This window comes from Cibotium barometz, chromosome 21 (assembly GCF_041138505.1).
Source record: "Cibotium barometz isolate CiBa-2024 chromosome 21, ASM4113850v1, whole genome shotgun sequence".
Lineage (NCBI taxonomy): Eukaryota > Viridiplantae > Streptophyta > Polypodiopsida > Cyatheales > Cibotiaceae > Cibotium > Cibotium barometz.
Window position 1 is genome coordinate 43,412,018 of NC_141066.1, and position 14,197 is coordinate 43,426,214.

Genomic DNA, 14,197 nt, shown 5'->3' on the forward strand with positions numbered 1-14,197 from the left:
GCTCGCTTGCAACAATCAGCCACTGCTGTGTCTGCAACTACTGTATGATGCTCTTGCCATTCATGGCGTATCTCTACTATAGCGATGGAGGGAGAAGAGGGAGCAGTGCTCTACCGTGCTATCGAACAATTCATCCGGCTTCACCTATGGTTTCCTACTAGACTCCTGCGCATACAGTTGGCTCCATGGTAGAATCCTTTTTTGAGCTTCCGTCAACCATCAACACGTGTCTCCATCTCCGTCAAACTTCTCTTACCCCGCCAATGACAAAATCTATGCTACCGACTTGCTTTCTTCTTCGGCTATGCAATGATGTTCATGACCTCCTTATCTTGACAGCACTAATATTTCTCTTCCTGCAGCTTGCAAGCTCACCGCTATTGATGCCATAACCGCCTGCTATGTCTACTACCCGCAACATGAAGCTATGGTGTCTTCTAATGCTGATGTTTCTCTATAGTGATGCTGCTTTACACTAGAAGGTGTGGAAAGCGCCTTAGTCAAGGAAGAAAAGAAGAATAGATCAAAGCATCCCGATCCAAGCACTGGATCTTACTTCATCAATAACAAAGATGGTAGAAACACTAGATGCACTCATTGTGGTAAAACTAGTCACATGTAATGAAAGATTGCAGGTACAAAAATAAGCCCAAGCTGCAATGCAAATATTACAAAAATCTAGGACACTTGGAAGATAGCTGCTTCATCAAAGTCAAAGCCAATGAAGCCAACATTGTCTCTGAAGACTCACCTCAAAGTGACCCCAATATGGTGGCAAATTTTGTTGATGCAGAATGGGCCTTTTAAGGCTTGACCACTTTGCTCTTGTTTGCTTGTTGGCCATGATTGACCCATAGAGAGGTGTTGAAAGATGGTTCACCCATGGCCATACCTACACTAAGTTAGAGAAAATTTATTTGGTGCTTAGGAAGCTTGGCATTAGTCATGGGATATTTGTTGTATTTGGAACACTTGATATAGTTGGGATATTTTGGCTATTTGAGCATTAGATGTAGATGGTCATTTTGATGTGTGATTCAATGGAATCTACTATAGTAGCAAGCAAGTTCTCCAAGTAGGAATGTGGGGGAGATTCTCTAGGCTGTATTCTAGCAAGAATATATGACCACCGAATGGAGATATGAAATCATTGATTATGTGATCTTGGCTTGTAACTTTGGCCTATTTAAGAGGCTTTTCTTATCAATGAAAACTATGTGCGTTTATGCTACTCTTGACCTTTCTCATCCTGTGATTAAAGTTTATCATATTATTATGATTGTGTTTAACACCATGATCGTCATCATCTTGAATCCTCCATGGTTCAAGCCTAGGAGTCTTGTTTTGACCTAACCTACAGATTTTTGGTGCTCTTTTAGGTTTTTAGAACTTAATGGGAGGTGATTACGAGTCTTAATCCTAATTAATGATGGTTATACAAGTGTTTAAGTATTTTTTACTATTTTTTGTTGCTTGTGCATGCTTCTAAGCTACCAATTCTAATAATTTATTTTAAAAAATGAAATGCATTAGTAAACATTATATATCCCACTCTAATCTACACCTAATGAATCTTAATACTTATGTTTTCAGAGTGGCTATTCCACTCTTAATCATAATTGCTAAGCTATTCCTTGGCTCAAATGCGATAAGATCAAAGTCTGATGGGCTTCAAAATCATGCAAATCATCAAGAACTAGGGTTGCAGCTTACCACAATGTTCATGATCTCACACCGCAAGTCCATACCTTACTACGTGTAAGCAAATGGTCAAGCTTCGAGCACCAAAAAAAGTCATCATTTCCATATTAAACAAAATTGGTGAAGCTTGACGCTAAGATGGTATATGGATTGAGGCAGTAATGCCTTGGGAATTCATGATACTCAGCTTAAGGGTGGCAGTGACTAAAATACTGGACTCGGTAACATGTTGGCCGATTGGCTATCTATTCTTAAGCAACTAGAGGAATTAAGATAAATTGTTGTGTAAAATATGTTAATAGAAAAGGAACAACAAAAAAAGTGGTTTGATAGTAATCTCAACGATAAGGAAATCAATGAGGGAGACCTTGTACTTATGTACAAAGTCTGCAATGAAAAGAAGAAGCTTGAAAATAGGCAGCAGAGCTCACTCCTTCAATGCTTAATTGAATTCCTCCATCAAATCTTAAAAAGGCATTTTAGGCTCAAATGGAGAACTCAATAAATGTTGGCTAAGGTTCCAAAGATAAAGCCTTAACAAGAAGTAAAGTAGTAGAAGTAGTAGAACTGGACCAGGCTTGCTCTAGTTCTTAATCAGGTTATATCTCCTCACCAACATGATTTTGGATAATATTCTCAGAGTGTTGGGAGCTATTGATTATGCTAACATTTCTACTAAAAAATGCATCATGTTGCCTCTAGATATGGATAAATCTTTTGATAGGGTTAGTTGGTCTTTCATTTATAAATCCTTGTAGACTATGGGCTTCGGTCCCTTTATCTCCAATATAATCTTTAGTTTGTGCTCTAAGGCAGATTCCATGCTTCTCTTTAATACAAGAATAGTTGGCAGGTTTACTCTGAAGAGGTCTGTGAGGCAAGGTTGCCCCCTTGCCCCTTTACTTTTTACCAATATCACACATCCCTTCATCTTAGCTCTTGAGGATGTTGTTGCTAAGGGGTTAATTGTAGGAATCAAATTGGATGATGGTGAACAGATTCTAGCTAAACTCTTTGCTAATGATTCCTTCCTTTTTCTAGTAGCTGAATAGAGGTTTCTTAGAGAAGATCTATCCATTGTGCATTGCTTTTCTATTGCCTCTAGATCCAGTTGCAACATTGAGAAATCTAGGCTCATTTCTCTGACTAAAGATTCTTCTTTTGATAGCTCATGCTGGATAGGTGAAATAATTAAAAGAGGCACTATTTTTAGACATTTGGGGGTCCCTGCAGGTGTTGGAATCACTGATAAACAAGATTTTGTTTAGGTTCTTGAAAAGGTAGGAAGAAAACTTAGAAAATAGAGCTTTGTTTTTTTTACATTGGCAGGGAAAAATTAGGGTGATCAACTCAATTCTGATGGCCTATTTCTTGTTCTATATTCCAGTGCTAAGTTTAATTAATGTCATTGGAAAGAAGTTTAGAAGCCAATTAAAAGTTTTTTTTGGAAAGGAAACTTGAGCCAAAGTGATAGATTTATGGCTTGGTGTAAGTGGGAGCTTGTTTGTTCTCCTAGAAAACTAGGGGGTCTTGGAGTGATTAATCTGGAAAAAGAGGCTTTAGCTTTACACTCTAAATTGATAGCCACTCTTTGTAAAGAGGAATAGGTTTGGGCTAAAATGTTTATAAAAGTGGTGAATAACTCCAATGTCAGTTGTAAAGGGGGTAAATGGATTGGTATGCATTGCAAGATAATTTTTTGTCTCGGATAGCTGTGTCTTGTGATAAAGCGTGGTTTATTCATAAGGTTATCAAGAGATGCAGGTCTATGCTAGGAAATCTTGAGTGGAAAGGATCCCACAGGTACATGAGGGATAGTTTGCCATAGTGGTCTATCTGGTTGACTCCTTGGTCTGACTCTCCTTTGGCCCTAAAGAATATTAGAATGGCTAGATATCTTCATAACACATGTATCATGAAACTGGATCATTTTTTAGATGGCCCTCTATGTGGTTGGAGATGCCTAGAACAATTAAAGATAATGTATGTTTTGAAATAAGACTCATTAGAGCTCTTCGAAGAAGCCTTAAAGGTATGTGTTAGGTGGACTCCTTAGGTGGTGGGTGGTGGACTCCTTAGGTGGTGGGTGTTGATTTTTGCTAGAGGGATTGGGCATGGCCTTCTAGTAGAAATTTTTGTTTTCCTAATACCAAACAAGTATCTCCCTCTTTGTGTGACAAAATCAACTGGAGAACACTAAATAAAATATGGGAGAAAAGCTGGCCAGAATCCAATTGGGTTACAATTTTTCAAAACTTATGTGGAAACAACATGCCCTACTAACATTAGAGTTTTTTTATGGAAAGTGTTATGGGGAGCTCTTCCTTGTGAAAACAACATGCCCTACTAACATTAGAGTTTTTTTTATGGAAACAACATGCCCTCCTAACATTAGAGTTTTTTTATGGAAAGTGTTATGGGGAGCTCTTCCTTGTGAAAACTTGCTGACAGGAACATGGCATCTCCCCTATGCGCAAGAGGTGCCTAGCAAGGCAACAGAATCAGTTAAACATCTCATGTTCGAATGCCCTTATAGTCAATGCTTGCTAACAGGTTTTCAAAGAGTTTTAAAACAGGTTTGTGCTTGGAGAGTGTTGAAAAATCATTTAATTTTTGGGGTATTTAATGCCCCTCTATAGGAGCAAGAAATCATTATAAGCTTTGTCAGGTATTATGTTATGGGAAATCTAGACTAAAAGAAATGAATTAATCTTTCAAAGGAAAATGATCAATTGTGGGCTGGATAGTGTGAAGCTAAAGCTCTCACTACCTTGATCATGTTTATTAACTCAAGAAAGTTAAATTCTTTTACATGGAAATTCATGGGATTAAGGTGTAATTAGGTCTTAAAGATTGTTAAGGTGTAATCCATGGAATCAAGGTTCTTAAAGATTGTTAAGCTGTTTGGAGGTAGCTCACTTAGCTCTTGAAGCTAACTAATCTTTTTGGTGGGACTTGTAGATGGTTGCAACCCAATGCCAGGATATGAAGATTAGTGCCAGTCAACCTATTCACTGTAAATCTTATGGAGTGTCTTTTTGTAGCGAGGACATTTATGTAAGTGATTAGTTTGATTGAACATTGGGACTTTCATGCCTGAGCCATTTTGCACACATTTTCTTTTCCTTTTAATTTTAATTCTATCCTTACAAAAAAAAAAAAGTAAAGTGTCCAAATAAAGCCCAATCCCAAGTGGGTATTTTTTCTAAAGATGTGGTTAGACAAGACGTAAGCCATATGTGGGTAGGCAAGTGGGCTACAAGTCAAGGGCTTAGGCTCAGTAGGCTAAACAAGCCTAACACTCCTAAGAGCTTCAACAATCCATGTGGAAGGGCCTCCATGAGGAGACTTGGTGGTTTGAATGCTCCTCATGGCTTTATAAAAAAAACTCTTTTACACCCCCAAAAAATAAAAAACAAACACATTGAAATGTCCTCTTTTCTATAAACCACTTGTATTTAATCCTATTTTCTACAAAATCTGAAAGCAAGTGTATAAATATTGTCACTGGCATCAAATGTCATGTACACCTTTTCTATCTTGGCATATCATGTTAGTGATCAACAATCATATAGCAATTAAAGATATATATTCAAACATGCACGAACTTGGAAAAAGTAGACCTTTTTATACAACACCTTATATATTTATTTGTGCATTATGCCTTACAAATGCCACTAGTACTAATACTGATTGAATTTATGTATTGTAGCCAAACGTCATATACTTGTGCTTTGATATAGAAGCTATCAGACAGTCTAAATAATAATAGCACTCAAAAACATATCCGTTCATAGGTAAAAATGAACTAGCTCAACTTGATACACAAGGGAATTCCCATGATTTCACTCCCAGCTGCATTGACAAACAAAAGCCATGCCTGGTAGAGTGTTGCCTGATCTTCACAGTGGAAGGGAAGAAAACGTCCGCTCCGGATCACAACCGAAGAACACGTCCCCTGCATCATGCAAGTCTCCCTGCATGGGGCAAGATCAGACATGCCTGGTAGAGTGTGTGACCTGATCTTCACAATCCAAGGGAAGAAAACGTCCGCCTTGGATCACAAGGAAGAACACGCCCCCTGTCATCATGTAAGTATACCAGCATGAGGCTCACAGAGACAGCAACAGTTTAGGAGGTACTACAGCATGGCATAAGTTGCATTGTTAACTAATTGCACTCTCCCAGGGACTAACAGGTACTTTGCACAGGCTGCCCAACACCTTGGAGCCTCTTTTTCATGACAGAAAATACGCTGGCAAAACCTTATGACCATCACGGAAACTCCTCAAGGATCGAAGGAGGGTATAAGCACAAAACACGTATTGAGATATAAGAGGCAGAACACACTTGAGCATGCACATCCCCCCTCCCTCTATATTTCCCTCTCTGCACCCCAAATATAAAGAAAAGATAGAAACGCGTCAAGAGAAAGGGCGGGGGATATGAAAAGAACACACATAATGAAATACAGGAGGCACAACACACATGAAAACACGCAATTCCTCCCTACTTCCCTCTTCCTCTTTACTTCCACACCCCCCACAAGAAATAAGCTCTCTCTCTCTCTCTCTCTCTCTCTCTCTCTCTCTCTCTCCCCACACATTTTGCCACAAGATTAAGACCAGCGTACACCAAATAGTCCCAGTCCATAAGTAAACATGCCTGACCAGAAAGAGACCTTATAATCCACTTCCATGAACAACAACCAGAAAGCATCAGACCTGGCAACTTTACAGGTAATATGATGCCAATTTTTGCTGTCATGATCTCAGTGACTTAGCTGCTCAGACAGGTAAGTATGCTGCCTGTAAGGTGTTAACAACATTTAAAATGCATTAAAGAGACACCTTTCAAAACACTTTTAACCATTGAGGAGATGTGTTTCGAATCACTTTTACCAATGAGCAGATCTATTGCAAAAGACTTATACATTTAGCAGACCTGTTTCACAGAAGTTTTAACAATGTTCAGACCAGTATTGAAGGACATTGACAATACATAGACCTGTCTCAAAAGGACTTCGGCATTGAGCAGACCTGTCCCAACAGTGTGCACACTTATCAGAACTCATGTTGAAGATTGAAGAGAAAACCTATCGGCGCCTCAGGAGGAGCTCTTCAGCCACCTTAGAGAACACAGCCATGGCATTGGTCATAGCACTGGCAATCGCAAAGCTTGCTTCTCTAAACACAGTCAGCTTCTCCCTTTCAAGGGCCATAAGTTCTTTATGTCGGGCATCCTTACGATCCTCAATGTGGTTTACCATATCATGATTACTCACACCATTGATGGTTTCATGCATGGAGGCCCCCTTCTCTTCTGCACCTTCAAACGGGCTGGAACTGTTACCCCTCTCCCCTATTGAGGCTGCATTTGGGTGGCCATTCTGGAAAGATCTGTAGGCAACTGGTAATGGGTCTCTACTCTCAAATCTCATCCTTTGATGAGAATGGAATGCATTCCTGTCAGTGTGTTGAGAAGGTAAACTACTCCTTTCAGCATAAAGATAAGCTGTCGTGAGGGGTCCTTGTTGAGATCTAGAAGAAATAACAGTGGTATCATCTTCTGTAGAAGAGTCATCTCGTGATTCGCGGGGCTCAATAATGGTCATTGAGTCAACTTTGTTCTCTGGCAAAGCTGATTCAATAGCTCTTCTCCTCCTCCTCTTCCTTGGTGCAGAGGCGGCTATGTGTTTGCCCACAAGGTCGGCAAGAGGGAGCCTTTCCCCTTCACGATCAGCCCCATTGGAGCCCTCTGCACCCTTGGGAGACCGGATTATGGCATGTAAGGATGAAGACGATATAGGCAGTGGGTCTGCAAACCTTTTCTCTCTGGCCTCTCTTTTGAGCCCACTAAGGCCCCCTTTGACGGGCTTGTTGGACAGTATACTTGCAATCCTCTGATAAACCTCCATATCCATATTGCTTGGTAGATGCTTAGCCCTTCTCTCCCACGTCTCTATCTCAAAGTAAGACTGTGCGCTCGCCTCCTTTTGCTCTTCATAGTCCCTAATTTTCCTATAATCAGGCATCAGATTATCCCACTTGATCCTGCATTGCTCTTTGGTACGTTGGACCCCTTTGCTCCTGCAATACTCTGCCACATGTTTCCACTTTTCATCAGCAGAGAGTCTGCTTCTTTTGGACCCCTCACAGAATAACCCCTGCTCTTTGACCTTTGCTTCAAGTAAGATGAGGATCTCGCTAAAGACCCAATTGCCCTGTCTGTAAGCCATCTCTCTTTCATCAAAGTGGGGGGCCTCCTCTTGCTTAGAAACCCCATTTTTCTGCTCACACAGAGCCTCTCCGCCCTGCTGCAAGGGGGTAGCATATAATCCTTCCTTTAATACATCATCGACCTGCTCAACAGACTTGCTTACCATCAAATTCTCGTTAGGCCCATGCGACACTTCCTTATTAACCCCATTAACCTTCCCATCAACAGGTAAATGCTCAACAAACCCATTACAGTGCCCTGCAGACTCATTACGCTGTTCACCTTGAGATTCCCGACTATGTAACAAAAGCTCTTTTGAGTTTGTACCGTTAGAGGAAGTGGGCAATTTCAAATCTTCAGCAGTCTTACCTTCTGTCATTGTCTATTGGTGCTGCTGCAGTGGCTTTTGACGTCCCCACCCCTTTTCTTGATCCTAACTGGAGCCCAGCGTGTGCCTTTTCAAAGGGAAAAAAACAGTGAAATCTGAGAATGACAAACACAGCCCACTACAACGCAGAGAAGCTTCCATAAAGAAAGACCTTCAAAAGGCCACACAGAGCCCCCAATATTCGGCTGGAAATCTTGAAAGAACTGGCTACGGCGACAATTTCAGCTCAATCGAAGAAATGGGCATCTACCGCGACGCAAAAGTGGGCGATTCTGTGGGTTGCGGTGTGCGGCAGAAATCGGAAATTTGAAAGAAAGTTTTGAAACGGCAAGCTATGGCGCCATGAAGCTATATTCTAAAAGGGAACGCAACAGCTTAACTAAGTTACGACTAACAGCTTAAGCAAAGACAGAAAAAGAAGAAAAGACGTTCTAAACTGGCAAGTTTAGCAGTACAGCCAAAGTTTACAATGAAGAAGACGACGACCGGTGCAGAAGGTCATTCGACCGGCACCTGTCCTTGTTACCACTCCGGACCAGGACGCTCCTTAGCTCCACCAGCTCAGCCAGTCACGTAATCTGATCCCTTCATTTCTACTCCGCATCTAACGGCTGGGCATCGGGCATTTCTAAAATTAGCTGGAAGCGCTAAAATAATCTTTGGCGAATCCAAATAAATACATTGATCTTGCCATTTTTTATTACAGGAATTGAATAAAAAGTCATTATATATTTACACTTCATCAAGCAAGTGGAAAATTAATTGGGTAGATAAGGGTATCCCCAAGAGCGGTTGAGAAATAAAGGCCTTTGTACTTATATTAGCCGCTGCCTATCTTTTAATTGTCCATATCTCTAAGGAATCCCTATTACATAATTGATCATGTGCCTTCCTCGATCCCCCCCCCCCTCCTCCATGATTAAAGGATTAGATCTCCACAAGACAAACAAATCTCCCCTTCTTTTACACATACATGATGCTGATAAAAGCAAGCAAGGCCTAGGTCCAAGCAAGCAAGGCCTAGGTCCAGGCACACATTTAAACTTATGGAGACTTTGGCTCATCGATAGGCACCCCTTGTTCCAATGAGCTAACTTATACCTCATGTCTGTTCAATCCGCATTTTACACTCTTAACTAACCAAAAACTTTAATCATATGGCTCTTCCCTCTTAAGATCTAACTAACCAAAATGTATAATCATATGGCTCTTCCCTCTTACACTTCCTCTCCCACCATTGAAAACGTCCCCGTGGCTACATCAATGAGTTTTACCTTCACATGCATGCATGTGCAAATGGTAAAACAATTTGCAAGTGCATGCATGTGACCACAAACAAAACATACTTCCTTTATAATTTCTAACTGCTTTAACTTTTGTGTTGCTTCATTGTACTTCAATTTTACTTTTCTAAGAAGGAAATGATGTAGCTCAAACTCATTATTATTCCCTTGAGACATGAGCATCCTTACAAGTCGTTAGTGTACAAGAGAATTGGGATTTGGTGGTCTCTACATGACAAAAATGTAACAATTCTTTGAATCCAAACAAAATAAGATATTATTTGAAAATATGACAGTCATTATATCCATTTGGTGCAACACTCCATGTGGCATGATCTCTATGCACTTAAATGTTTTGATATATTTTAAAAAATTGTAGCTAGCATGTTCACAAGTGTTTGTCTTTTCTAGGCCTTACATGTTCACATACATGTTTTATTTTATCATCCTACAATGGTGTGAATAGCATGGATCCTACACGTTAACCAATTACATTATCTTTATCAATGTTTCAAGAAAAAGTAAGCTCCTTAAAATTTATAGATGGTAGGTCAAGTCTTTTAAGATGCTCTGAGTGGGTCAAGCTTAATTTCTACTTTATGCCTTTCCCTTTTGTTATTTTCTTTTTTAATTTGTTAGAGACATTCTAGTTAATAAGTGTTCTCAATTTATAGCAAAGATTTTCAAAATTGTACATCCACGTGCTGCTCTCAACTATTGTTATTTTCTTTTTAAATTTGTTATTTGTGCCTTCCCCTTTTGTTGTTTTCTTTTTTAATTTGTTAGAGACATTCTAATTAATGAGTGTTCTCAATATAGTGAAGATTTTCAAAATTGTAGATCCATGTGTTGCTCTCGACTATTCATATCACATAGCCTGTAAAAACAGCATGCGTGAGGTGCCCGTATAGGCGGCCGCCGCCCGCAGAGCTTTTGACTAGACATGGAGTCCACATGCCAGAGCACATGTGGAGAGTGTGCTCGGGGTTCATGAGCGACCAGGCTAGTGTGCCCGGGGTTCATGAGCGACCAGGCTAGTGTGGGCAGGCATGCCACTATATAAGCATGGATGTGTGGACACTTATCCATATTCCTCTATGGTTCGGTGGTGACTAGAGCTCTTGGCCCTCTTGGCTATGGTTCAGTGGGGTGACTAGAGCTCTTGGCCCTCTTGGCTATGGTGGTGGCTACCGTGATGACGTAACATTAGTATCAGAGCCAGCGTAGTCCTCTCTCTCTCTCTCTCTCTCTCTCTCTCTCTCTCTCTCTCTCTCTCTCTCTCTCTCTCCTTTGCGTATGAATAAGCTCTGGAAAAGGATAAGATAATCCTTATTTTCTTTTCAATGGTTAAATTTAATCTTCTTCTTCTTGTTTTCCTTTTGCATAATGTGTGTGGGGGAAAGAAGTTGTCAAAGAGAAAATTGTATTTTCTTTGTCTTATCTTTGTGTGAGAACGAAGAACTATGTGTGATAGAAAGAAAGTTTCTTTGAGTGTAATTTGAGAAGAAGGAGAAGCTTTGTGTTGTGTGTATGGGTACACTCCACTCTGCATCGTGAATTGAGATTTGTTTGTTATACACCTTACAATCACACAATCTACATAAACTTGGCAAGGCGAGCCATAAGCCTCATTCTATTCACCATGCCAAGTTGTATAGATGTCGTGGTCAAGTGTATGACTGTGTTGTAGTCAACTGCTCCACATGTACAACAGGAAGCCGAGGCTCCACACATGTCTCAGCCACCGTGACTTCCTAAAGTGGAGGTCTACTCACATCACTGTGATGAAGGGCAAGAAACCTTACCCTTCAAACTCAAGGACTTTAACCTCAGCCTATGTACACACATAGGTGCAGGCGCAAATCGTCGAAGCACTCTATGCACCTTGTTCATGGGTGTCCCGGCTATTGTGAAGTGCACACACCAATCGGTGAAGGCACACTTGAAAAATAAGTGGCATTACCATTTAATTTTCATATCTTGGTTGCTACACATGCATGTGTTACCATGCATCGACTTGGGAGTTGAGTGTTTTTACCTCTCATACGTTGCTATGGACTAACTTCGTAGAATTTGGAATCCAAGTGGTTGGGGTTATATGTACCCCATGATTTATCAATTTATCTACAAGTATACTCTAGAGGGAGCATTGTAGAGTTTTGACGTGAACTTTTTAATCTCCCCGATGGTGAACACATGGTTCAAAAAACAAGTTGTTCCTTATACTTTATACAGTGATGTTTTTCATCTCTCTTGGGTTTCGAGGATGTGGAATCATCCATTTGAAAGCAAGGAGGTTCAATTTTTGTGTCACGATAGTTTTAAAGATCGTGTAATGGTATGGGACGTCAAATGTTCCATGCAAATTCTTGTGACCTTGGCGGTATGGGACACCAAGGCAAACACACCAAATTAACTTTCTTGGCTTTTGATTATGGCGCATAGTCACTACATAGATTATGTCTACACAATCTTTGTTATTTGACCATTAGTGGTTGTCTACTATGTCAAATAGGATGCTGATCCGGAGTTGTCAGGACTATGGTCCTACGGAAGTCGAACCCTAGCATAAGTTAATAGCTTTCGGAGTCTCGAGAGTATTATTAGTGCTAGCGGGGTTCAGGGGTTAATGGGCATTAGGGTTTGGTCCATGTGTGTACACATTTAAGTTAGCACGGCTCTTAAGTAAGATGGGCGGCCGGGCTAGGAGGTGTGGACACAGGCCAGGGTTTTGCTATAAAACCCAACGAGAAACCCTAACTCGTCATTATATGGTTGGGAGGTGAACCGACTTCCACCCTCTCTTCTTCTCCACGCCGAGGCTATGGCGGCTTGAGGAAGACGCAGCCGTAGCGGAGGCGTTACACTGGTATCAGAGCTAGCGGCGACCGGCGTGACCTGCACGAGAAAAAGAGCTCAACGCTGCAGCAAAAGAAACGAGCGCCGCCCGTACGGCCTTAGTAGACGGCCACCACAGCGGACGCCCAAGGCGGCGACCAAGGCAGACCGGCAGTCCTCGAAGGCGATCGGTGAGCGATCGTTGGCGCGCCGTTGGCGAGCGCGCGAGAATTCTCCCTTACTTGAGTGGCACAAGGGGGAGGCTTCACCATCCAAGGAGTGGGGTTTTGAACCCACAACCTCAAGCTCCAAGGCAAGTGTGCTAGCCACTTCACCTTTTCACTTGTGTTGATTCTTCTCTTCAAAAGAGCTCTACTTATTCTTTCAAGGGAGGACACAAACTACAAGGAAAGTGACACAAACTACAAGGAAAGTGACCTTTTCACCTTCAACTTTCCTTCTTTCAATTTGTGAGAGGAGTTTTCTATGCTCCAAGTTTGGAAGTTTTTGGTGGACGGATCTTCAACGACATGCTACATGCAACACACTTTTTTGCATGCATGTGTTGATTGACGACTCAAGTGGTGATTTCTTCTCGATTTCCGTGCATGCAAGAGGACTTCTTCTACGACGCTTCAATTGGAGTTCACTTTTGAAGGTAATCCGTTCTCTATTTGTAAGCACGTGCATACCATGGCCTCAGCGGAACCGTCTCATGTTCACTTCGATTTTGAGAATGATATGCATGATGTTAGTGAGGCACACCCTTTGGGTGGTGGTGTGGGTGATTCGCGACAGGCCGTTGCGCCTGATCGGGATGACAACATGACCGATGCCAAAGGGGGTGCGAGTCCAATAGATGATTATGGTTTGGTAGACACGGTAGAGTTTGGGCGTCTCACTTCAAGGGTAGTTGCACTTGAGCGCACTATAACAAATGTCAATACCAATCTCACAAACATGAGCACGCTTTTTACTGAATTTATGGCACGTTTTGCAAGTGGATCGGCGGCAAGTGGAGGGCCTATTCCGATAGTTATGCCTCCTCTTGTTCCAAATCCTATAGTAGAATCTATTGCACCATCTGCAACGCAGGAAGGGGCTATGTTGAAAAATGTGAAGCCGCCTGTGTTTAAGGGAGAGGAGCGCGATCGTAACAAGGATGCGGTCCATACATTTTTACACAAGTGGACGGACTTGCATCGCTTACGCCGCACTCCCGCTGCTGTTATGGTCACTGAGACGAGTCTCACACTTGAGGGTAAAGCCTACAAGTGGTGGATGAGTCTACCTATTGAAACTCGCCCTAAGACTTGGGAGGAGTTTGTGACAGCATTTAAAAAGGAGTTCTTACCACAAAACGAGAAAGATCGGAGTTGGACAGCCTGGGACAAGTGCAAGATGGAAGGTCTTACACTTAATCAGTATGTGTCCAAATACCGTGAAGTCATTCTCAAGCTAGATGGTTTGGACGACTTTCAAAAGGTTCGTGGGTTTGTTAGAGGCCTTGATAAAGAATATCAGGCAAAGGTTAAAACCCAATATCCTAAAACTTTGGAAGCGGCTATCCAAAGTGCCCTTATCTTTGATGACACCATGGATAAGAAGGGCATGGATAGACCGGCCAAATTCAATGGCTCGCAATTTAATGCTAATAAGCGTAAACTTGCCAGCAATTCTACTGAAAACACAAAGAAGTCTAAAGGGTCAAGTGGTCCGTTGTCTCCACAAGATTTTGAACGGGCCAAGAAGGAGAAACTATGTTATC

The 14,197-nt window shown here is 41.5% G+C and overlaps 1 protein-coding gene across 1 annotated transcript; it reads right to left on the bottom strand.

Moving 5' to 3' along the window:
* Positions 1 to 6,602: 6,602 nt before the first annotated feature.
* On the bottom strand, positions 6,603 to 8,735 carry LOC147627205 (uncharacterized). The gene has a single exon (XM_086815868.1). The coding sequence runs from the start codon at positions 8,297 to 8,299 to the stop codon at positions 6,797 to 6,799; it is 1,503 nt and encodes a 500-aa protein (XP_086671994.1). The 5' UTR covers positions 8,300 to 8,735; the 3' UTR covers positions 6,603 to 6,796.
* Between the last annotated feature and the right edge of the window lie 5,462 nt (positions 8,736 to 14,197).